Source organism: Channa argus, chromosome 12 (assembly GCF_033026475.1).
Source record: "Channa argus isolate prfri chromosome 12, Channa argus male v1.0, whole genome shotgun sequence".
Classification (NCBI taxonomy): Eukaryota; Metazoa; Chordata; class Actinopteri; order Anabantiformes; family Channidae; genus Channa; species Channa argus.
The window spans coordinates 17,064,193-17,073,828 of NC_090208.1; the positions used below are offsets into that span (position 1 = coordinate 17,064,193).

The 9,636-nt window shown below is 42.1% G+C and overlaps 1 protein-coding gene across 2 annotated transcripts; it reads right to left on the bottom strand.

Annotated features, from left to right (window-relative positions):
* Window positions 1–418: 418 nt before the first annotated feature.
* LOC137137724 (vang-like protein 2) lies at window positions 419–9,401 on the bottom strand. 2 transcript variants are annotated; one of them, XM_067524364.1, is made up of 8 exons: window positions 9,092–9,401; window positions 6,519–6,754; window positions 5,995–6,118; window positions 5,295–5,902; window positions 4,542–4,678; window positions 4,065–4,200; window positions 2,691–2,937; window positions 419–2,368 (listed from the first exon to the last, which is right to left on the bottom strand). In XM_067524364.1, exons 2-8 carry the CDS (start codon window positions 6,587–6,589, stop codon window positions 2,111–2,113), a joined length of 1,581 nt encoding a protein of 526 aa, XP_067380465.1. In that variant the 5' UTR covers window positions 6,590–6,754; window positions 9,092–9,401; the 3' UTR covers window positions 419–2,110. The 2 variants fall into 2 exon arrangements, with proteins under 2 accessions (XP_067380465.1, XP_067380466.1); XM_067524365.1 differs by lacking the exon at window positions 9,092–9,401 and adding an exon at window positions 7,249–9,057.
* Between the last annotated feature and the right edge of the window lie 235 nt (window positions 9,402–9,636).

A 9,636-nucleotide genomic window follows, 5' to 3' on the forward strand; every position in this document is an offset into this window, starting at 1 on the left:
ATCACATTACATAACTGCCTTTTGAAGTTTGATTTTTCAGCTCAATTGTAGAACGTGGAATTCAATAAACGTTCATTGTTTGTCATACAATCTCTGGTGTGGATAACTGTTGGACCACTGGACACGAGTAAGCCTGCCTCTACATCCTCAGATTACTCATTTATTTATTCATAAAATTCTGGCTGCTCTTTGTTTTGTAGGATAAATGCTTTACTTACAACTTAAATAATATTTCTAGTTTGATTTCTAATTGTAGGTTCTATAATTTGTATTATTTCAGACTTTCTTTAGCTTGGGGACTTCCAGTTGATGTAGGGACAGGGAGTCGTTCAGTACATATGTATAAAACAATGGAAATTCTGATATTTGATGGTGAAAAACTTCCACAATTCCTGTTTGACATGTAAACATTTCAAAGTCAAACACTTGCGACTCACATGGAACAAGTTGGTTTTATTACAAAGTCATCACCTCCTGAAAAACACAGTAACAAGATTGTTTAACTTCGGAGATAAATGTTAGGATCTTAGTTCAGCACAACAAAATGAAATATAAAGATTAAAGAATGAAAAAAATACATCCTTAGAAACCTGCATCAAATTGTACATATAAACTGCTTGTGAGTGGCTTGACAAGCTGTCAGTGTGTAAAAACAACATCTGTGAAGAACAGACAATCACACGTATCTTATGAAGCTGTGAGATGGTCACTCTTGACCCCCAGTATACAGTAGCAGCTTCATTACTTAATTCTCCACACAGCCAGAAACAGACTTTGTATCATACAAGAAGGAACCAGGAGTCTGAGTTAGCTCATGAACAGAAACTATCATCTAACTAACTAACTAACTTCATCTCCAGCAGATTACAATTTGGAAAGACAATCTGGGATGTGAAGTTGGAAAAACAAGAGTTTGGACCTCTCTACAAACTACCGGCTCGAAGCTACTTTCTTATTATCGATATTGTAATTGAGCTGTAAAAATTCTTGAATTTAATAACTATAAACAACCAGTTGAGGTTTTTGTAGCTTTCGTGGTCTCAGACCCTGGGACAATTGCTCACTTTGTGCTGATCCATCAATAGTCAATCATGCTAGCACACTTAAAATTTCAAAGATGGTTAAATTCTGCAGACGATAACATCCAGCATCCATCAAAGCTGCAGTACTTGACTTTATTGTGCTGGAGCTCATCAAGACAAAGACGTCATACATATAGGTAAAAACACCCATTAGTAGTGTTACTAGTGCTCCTGTGTTATTTTTCTCTTGGTGCATTGTGTAGGCTATAAAAAAATGTTATGCTCAATGCGTGAAGACCAACCAATGTTTTACTTCACATTTTCACTGGAAAGTATGCATGTCCCCTTTCAGTAAAAACTCCAGTGGAATCAAATATTGAGTAAGAAGTTCAAAAGCAGTTTTATCAATACAGTCGTTGAACCCAGCTCAAATCCAAAATAGTGAGAAAAGGCCAAGAGAACATGTAGTTGACTTTTTCTAAGCTTCTTCATGGCCTCTAAAGGCTAAAGAAACAGCAAACAAGAAGTGAGATGGACACTGTAACATAATGAGCTAAGCAAGTCAGACAGTTTGAGTAAAGGTCAGCTGTGCTTTGTTCCTGAAGAAGTTGGTATTATGCTCTATAAATATTGCACAAATTACTTAGGTGGCTACATTCCAATTTAACGATGCAAGTGTTTGTTTTTTCAGCCAAAAGCATATTTTATTTAATTTGTATTTAATTACATTTGTAGTGAAATACTACTGAAGAACAGCCTTCCTCAGCATAATGGGAACCAGAAACAGTCTGTAGTGCATTTTCAGAAGTTAAGCCCTTGAGGCAAGTTACTCATATTTTTTGTCCGCTAGAAGCAGCCAGAGAAAGGGTTTTATTTTGCCTTTTTCCCCAATAGCTCCATGATATTAAACCGTTCATAATTATAGGTCAACCTTATACACAAAGAAAATTATTATTTTTTTTTAAATCTATGAAACATCTATTATCAGAAGGTACAAAAAAAAACATACCCTGAAAGCACTAAAATTAACCATCTTTGATTCGCCATCTTCCTCCTTTGTTCAGCCCATGAGTCAACTCTCACTCCTCCTACACAGATGTCTCAGACTGCAGCTTCATGACAAACTTGTGACTTTTGGGGTCAATGAACTCCTCGCCCAGCCGCAAGAAAGGGAGAGGTGTCACCGTGACAACCAGGGAGAAGTCCATGCGTCTCAGAGAGAAGACCTGGCCCTGACGGAGAGAGGATGTCACTGGTTCCTCGCTCACTAGTGTCCACTGGTGCCCCCTTCTGTTGTCCAGATACTGGAGGGTGGGACCTGGAGTGAGATAACGCTCAAGGAAAGCCTTCAAAAACCGAAACACAGAAAATCAGTTGTAAGTGCTGCCATTTAAAAAAACAGTAACTTTTACTCAGAAATGATGAACGATATGTGGCTCCTTTCATTATGGATCACTACTTTTCAAACATTAAATATGAAGTGTGACTGTTAAGCAGACAAGGTAAATAGCAGCACAACATAATTATTTACAGTTCTAAAGTTATGTTTTTGGATAATATGCAGACGATCAGGCGCTTTTTATTATAGGGATTGATGATAACCAAAAAGATGAACGTTTCGAACAGAAAAGTATATATTCATACACACATTAAACCTGCCCTGTTTACCTTTGGAGTCATGTTGTGTGTGACGCAGAACTGCAGATGGTTGATGATACTCTCCATGCTGTGGAACGATTGCTGCCTAGTTGCTCGGAGGTATTTCTGCATGGCCCGTGCCATAGGAGCAAAGATGGCCTGAGCTGCCTCTCTGGGGTCCATCACCTCCCGCGGGTGTTTGGGAGAAGATGTGGCTGTTTCTTCATCCTGGTGACGCTTTATGTGGGTGAAGGCTTCTTCTACTGCCACCACCAGCCTGTGGAGGAAAACAAAGGTGTGAATGAAAGACTTGGATTGAAATGATCTCTCCCAAATGTTCAAAAGGAGTCAAATTTCAAAGAAGTCACATGTCTTGAAACAACAAATAACAGGTGACTGTGTAGTTTCCCTCTAAGCTCTATAGTATATTTCAGGTGTTTATATAAATATTAAAAAGGTACAGAGCCTTGTAACAAAGGTAAAGTAACACTAAAACTGCCCAACATCTTCTCGTAAGTGACCAAATATTTTTTACAATTAAGATTAAACTAAAAATCTAATTTACTATCCAAATTCTTCAAATTCAGTATGAATCTTCACATGTGTACGTACACTAACCGGCCACTAGATTAGGTGAACCTGCCTCACTGCTTCTTAACAAAAAGATCTAATTCTGCCAATCACATGGCAGCAACTCAATGCATTTAGGCATATAGATATGGTCAAGACGATCTGCTGATCAGACTGAGCAGCAGAATAGAGAGGAAAGGAGATTTAAGACACTATAACTGTGGCATTGTTAATGGTCCCAGAGACTGGTCTGAGTATTTTAGAAACATCTCATCTACACACACAAACACCCAACTCAAGGGTTTACAGAGCAATGTCTGACGAATAAACAATATCCAGTGAGCAGCAATTCTCTGTGTGCGAATGGCTTGTTGTTGCAAGAGATCAGAGAACAATGGGCAGACTGAGCAGATTATGAGAAAGTAACACAAGTAACCACTCATTGAAACCAGAGTGCAGGATGCAGAAGAGCATCTCTGAACACACAACATGTCTGACCTTGAAGCAGACGGACTACAGCAGGAGAATGTCACAAAGCTAAGATCATCTTAAACTGCTGTCTTGAACTTGAATCAAATAACCTCCAGAGTCACCAGATCTCATCCAATCGAGCACCTTTGGGATTTTATTGGTTCGGAACATGGATGCAGCGCTGACAAATCTGCAGCAACCGTGTTACGTTTTGTCCATATGGTCTAAGGGTTTCCAACACCTTGTTAAATCTATCCCACAATGAATTAAGGCAGTTCTGATGGCAAAAGGAGGCCTGACCCGGTACTAGCAAGGTATACTTCATAAATTGGCGGGCGAATATGCGCGTGGGTATACTCCCACCTGGCCTTGCGTTTACGGATCCTCCGCTCCACCTCTGCCTCCTCATAGTAGTACTCATTGTGGGAGTTGTCTCTTCTGCGAGCGGTGGCTGCGATCATGGCTCTGGACTGCCCTGTGGAGTTATTGGTGCTGTTCTCTGTAGACACAAATGCTGAAGTTAGAGGCTAGTTGACAGGTAGTTTTTATTCCATCTAAGATCTGTGGAACTTACATACAAATGAGCTAATTTGTAGTTTGGCTATCACATACCTGTGTGTAGCAAGATAGTACTTTTTATATGTGGAAAAAGTATTTATACTGGTTTATTATTATAACAGTTATGTACAGCAAATTGATTGTGTTGCATATGAATAGCTTGTCTGTATCATTGTAGGCAGTGTGCTTTGATTGTGTCATTTGACAGTGAACCCTGCCTTTTTTTGTGTATTTCAAAGATGAAATATATAAATATAAATACTGCACACAATATACTTTTACCTTCCCCCAGGTTGTAGACCTTGAAGGCAGACGTCTTTTTGGTGAGTATGGACTTGGGCAGGTTGAGTAAGCCTGGATTATAGACCGGAAAGTCACTGTAATACTGGTCCAAAAGCCACACTGCTGCTCGCTGGATACTGCATTGCATGAAAAAGTGGAAGTAAAACAGCAACAAACATCCTCCATTAAACTGACATATTGTAGAACAAAGCTCCCTTCACAGCCTCACAGCTTCCTGGCTACAACACCATAAAACATGAAGAAGTGGTAAACCACCAGAAGCAGAGGCGTGAGTAAAATAAATGTCTGCAGTGCTGTACAGTAACAGAAAACACCAAGCAAGTACAATATGGTCAACAACGTCTACACTTTTAAGTCACTTAATGATAATTAATTAAATTCTGCTCATTTTATTTCTTGCACACATATTATGGCCAAGTTCACCATGTTGCTGTGGTTGGCAGAGTTTTACAAACAGGCACTCGGATCTGTCACTCAGCTTTGTCGTCATGAAAAGAGGAAATACTCAAGATTAATGTATTATAACGATACTGTTGAATATTCAAATAACTTTTTATGTGGTGAGCTCAATGTGTTTTGAACCAAATTATAGGAAAATGAAGAATAATTCAGAAAGTTATTGTCATAAAAAGCCAGTTGCCTCTTCCGTTATCCTTGGACAAATTTTGATAACCATCATTATCCACCATTTAAAAAAAAAAAAGAAAACTATGTTTGCACACACACGCTAACCTGAGATGCCCCACATTGTAGTAGTGGCTCGCTCCATCCGCTGTCCTCACAACCTTGAGACTGAAAGCAGGCTGCAGGTGCCTGACCTCCAGCAGCACCAGGGCTAGGTACTGAATAAACAGCAGTGCATCCACCAGAGATGCCGCGTATCCTACAATCCCCCGGTAGTCCGTCTCTCGGGGTTCCAGCACCCGCACCCCATAGAAGAGCCAATAGGATGCTACGAAGAGGAAGACCAGTGCCAGCAGCAGGCAGCGGAACACGAAAAAACGTGGCAGAGTGGCTCTGGGTGAGCGAAGAAACAGCGCCCATGTGGAGATGAGGAGGATCAGGAGTTTAAAAGCCAGAGAAATGTAAAGCCCCTCGCATGGCGTGCCACAAGGGTCCAGTGTGTCCCGCCACAGGAGCTGCGGCAGGGCCAAGAAGGCAAGAGGAGTGACCAAAGAGAAGAAGCCCAAGATGGCACCCAAAGCTGGACTGAGGTAACGGCGACACTCCAGGGGCGAAGACTCCTCGAGGTCTTTGGAGATCCGTGTCAAGTCCTCGTTTGAGATGCTGTCGACGGAGGTGCCGGTGACCACCGTGGTGGTCTCACCCCAGTTGTCATCCTGAAGTAAGAGGAGCGCAGAAAGCGGCTTTAGGTTATATCAGCATCAAGAAGAAAACATCTGAAGAAGAATGGCAGCAATAAAACTCTGACCCTGTCCTCTCCTCTGGTGGACTCCCTGTCCAGCAGCAGTTCTCCAGGAGCCTGGATGGTCACCGATTTGTCCCCACGGATGCTGCTGTCTCGACTCTTTGTGCGATGCCTCTCCCTCCTCTCTCTGTAGGTACATCAGGAATAAGGAGCTTACAAAGTCAAGGATACTTCTATGTATCCTCCATCTATGCACACAGAATAATTTCATAATACTTTTACACTTCATCATTCACGTGACCATTTGATTGCTATGGTGGTAAAACACTAATCTTCCAAGCGAAAATAACCCATTAAAAAAAATGTTTGTTGAAACATGAAATAACAATGATTAGTAAGTGTTAGAATTCTCAATTTACTGGTCACTACTGAGTGAACCATTGGGGTTATCTGCCTTCTTTGATACGATCACTGAGGTTACTTGTTAACAGTTGATGTTTTTGTTAGTGTTCTATTATCTTCTTAATGGCAATTTTTTGCCTTTAATTCTTTTTTGCCAACAATTGAGAAAGTAACTGAAACAGTACCTGTGTTTGCGGGAGGTTCGCGAGTGAGACGACTTGTAGGAGTAGCCCGAGTACGCCGACTCATTGTCCATGTCTGAGGGCGGCGGTGGGCGGGGTTTCCGGACCCCTCCTGCCCCCAAGCCCTTCTCCCAGACCACGCCCAGTTGGCTTTTGTGGTTGTTGATGGACTTGCAGGAGAGAGTCAAAGGAAGGCGCAGGAAGTCCACTTTACTCCTGAGGGAATCTATCTTGGAGGCCTGGGAAAAGATGGGAGGAAGAAAGATACATAGAGTAGGAACGAAAAAAGTGGAAAGATAATTTGTCATACAGACAGGAGTAAAAGGGAGGGAAACGAACCAAGTAACAGCAACAAGAAGAGAGACAGCATTGTTTCAGTATTGGCACTGTGAGGTGTGTAAAGTGTCTGTGTGTGCTTCAGGACATGGCTGAGCCCATTCTTCTGCCTCGAGGGGGTTTTATGAGCAAGTGATGTGTCCCCAAGTGAGTTCTGAGCCCATAAAGAGCAATTAAGCCACCTTCTATTCTGAGTTACAAGTCTCGAGTGTCCAGGACACACGAGAGTGGAGCAGAGCAGCAGAGCAGCTCGAAAAATGTGCCAGTTTCATACAAGAGCCCCTGAAGCAAAGATGAAACTGCTCTTTTTCGACTACACCAGAAACATGTTAATGTTTTTTTTTTTCTATTTAATGCAAGCTTCGGTTTTAGCAGTCATTAGTTTCCTGCCTAATACATACTCGCCACATTCCCCAACTGTCCCCTGTGGTCTCCAAGGGCAACACAGCTTAGCTACTACAATGGGGATGAATGGGAGGCTCTTGGTGAGAAAAGACAGTAAGGGGGTAGTTGCCATGGTAACCAGTACATCAATTTAGCACCCCTACACCCCCCTTATTCCTCAACACCACACCTCAGAAGACAGAAACAGACAACTCATTTGGCAGGCTACAGTTGAGGCTTCAACAAGACTTGTCTGTTTTTCAGTTCTGCATATATACTAAACTTTTTATATGAATAGATTCTAGCTTTCCAGTCCTCACACACTTTCGTTCGTGCCATGACCTCCTGTGTTTATCTTCTACTATAGACACTCAGTGTTGGCTTTTGTGCGATTCACACACCGATTCTTCACCCGGGACCTGAGCGAGCAGACACACGGGTAGGCACACAAGGCTGCACTTGGGGTTGAAATTTGCTTCCTATGTGTAATAAAATATCAGCTACAGCAGCAGGTACCATACAGCTTCAGGCCAAAGCATAAAGACAAACCTACAGTGGTTTAATGTTAATGTCCCAGAGTGAGTGAGTCCACATCCCAAACCAAAGCTATGCAATAGAGACCCTGTACTGGGGAAAAACTTTCTGCATTAAAAAATTATTAAATTACACCCACACCCACTAGACAATTACAGCGTATATATTCTCTAGTGGCATAAACAATTAACCTTAGGTCTCTGCTGCAGCAAAGGTGTTCATGCTCACTTTGAAAGGCAGAAATCAGCTGGTGGGACTTTGTATGACTGGTTACATTTGCAGTAAGCTTCACTGCTTCTGTCCCTCTATCCTACATGCTAAAGTTTTCATATAACAACGCTGTACTATTGGGACATAAACATAAACCCCACCAGCTCTGTCTCGCTCCCTCCTGCTCTGACACAGTCAATGCCATTGATTGCACCAATGAGCCTCTCCCACTGTAATCCATCCACAGCTGATCGATTTACACTGGAGTTCATGTTCAGCATCATCCGGAATGTGATCATTTCCGATGGTTGGGTTAAAATATAACGATACTGTCAGAATTACTATTTATACAAATATCTTAAAATGCACCATAGTGAATGTCTACTGGAAATGTAAGGTTTGCCATATTTAGTCAGTTGACTTCGCTAGTACTACAACACATAAAGGCACCTGAGTGAAAGTGACCGTGTCAGTAAGTTAAATTATTTCTTTTTTCAGTCCTTGTAGGCTCAGGTTGGTGTTGCAGGGTAACCAGGCTGCCTGAGTGGCTCCCAGGGGCCTCCAGGCCTCAGGGTGGCAGTGAGACAGTGGGACCAAGGAGTTTTAGCGGCTGATGCCTCTATACCAGCTCCCATAAGTAAACCAAGCCGGATACTAAATAAAACTCATGATAACCAGTGACCAAAGCCATGACGACCACCAGCGTGAGACAAAGCAGAACACACCCAGGATGGAGTGATGCCGTTGGGAGCAACATGTTGTGAAGAGGCTCCAAACACAGACACACTTGCGTGTGATCACAGGGGGAGGAACATTCATAAAGTGCTCAGTTTTGGTTCATCATGCATAAAAGCGCAAAACTGGTCACGTGCACGGAAAATAAACAAACGAATGAGCTCCAAGTGTGGAGAACCCGGGCCCGCACTGAAATTCAGATGAAAGTGAATCTGATCAATGCTGTTCTGTGCCAGCTCCGCTCATTGGCGCATAGGCGATTGGTTGTAGACAAATAAGCAAACTCAAACATATTTAAGAGAAAAGAGCAACAAACGTTAATTTGCATTAAAGCCATTAGGCACAGATTACCCATAATGCTTACTGGGATATCTTACCTTTCTGCCCCAGAGGCACAGACTGCCACCCGCAGCACAATGAGCACAGCAGCAGCAAATCTGCGACGAGCGTCTCCAACAAAAGTGCCTCCAAATGCTCCAAATTCACTTTTGCTGTCCCGACTCTCGCATGTCCGCAGTTTTCGAATCATCTACTACCGAAACTTAACTCGAGTTTTCTTCGTACATTTCCTTTATTTTGCAGATAGAAACCACACAAAAGGAAGCAACACGAACCTCATCCCAACTTCGCAGCTGCCGTGTGAAGGAGCCCCGCTGAGCTGATGGGGGGCTGCTCCTCCTCCCGTAGCGGCTGAGAATTTGAGCGTATACTTCCGGTAGATTTCAAAATAAAATCAGGATATTTGAATGGAACTAACATCTTAGAAAATACTTTTGTCTGTACACACCAAATCAATGCACGTTAATCATTCTTTTATAAAAACTGATGTCTCAATGGTTCAGCAAAATAACTGTTTAGGAATTAGTGTTTAAATGCTACTAATAATGCAACACAAAAAACTGAGTTAGGATATTTCCAACCC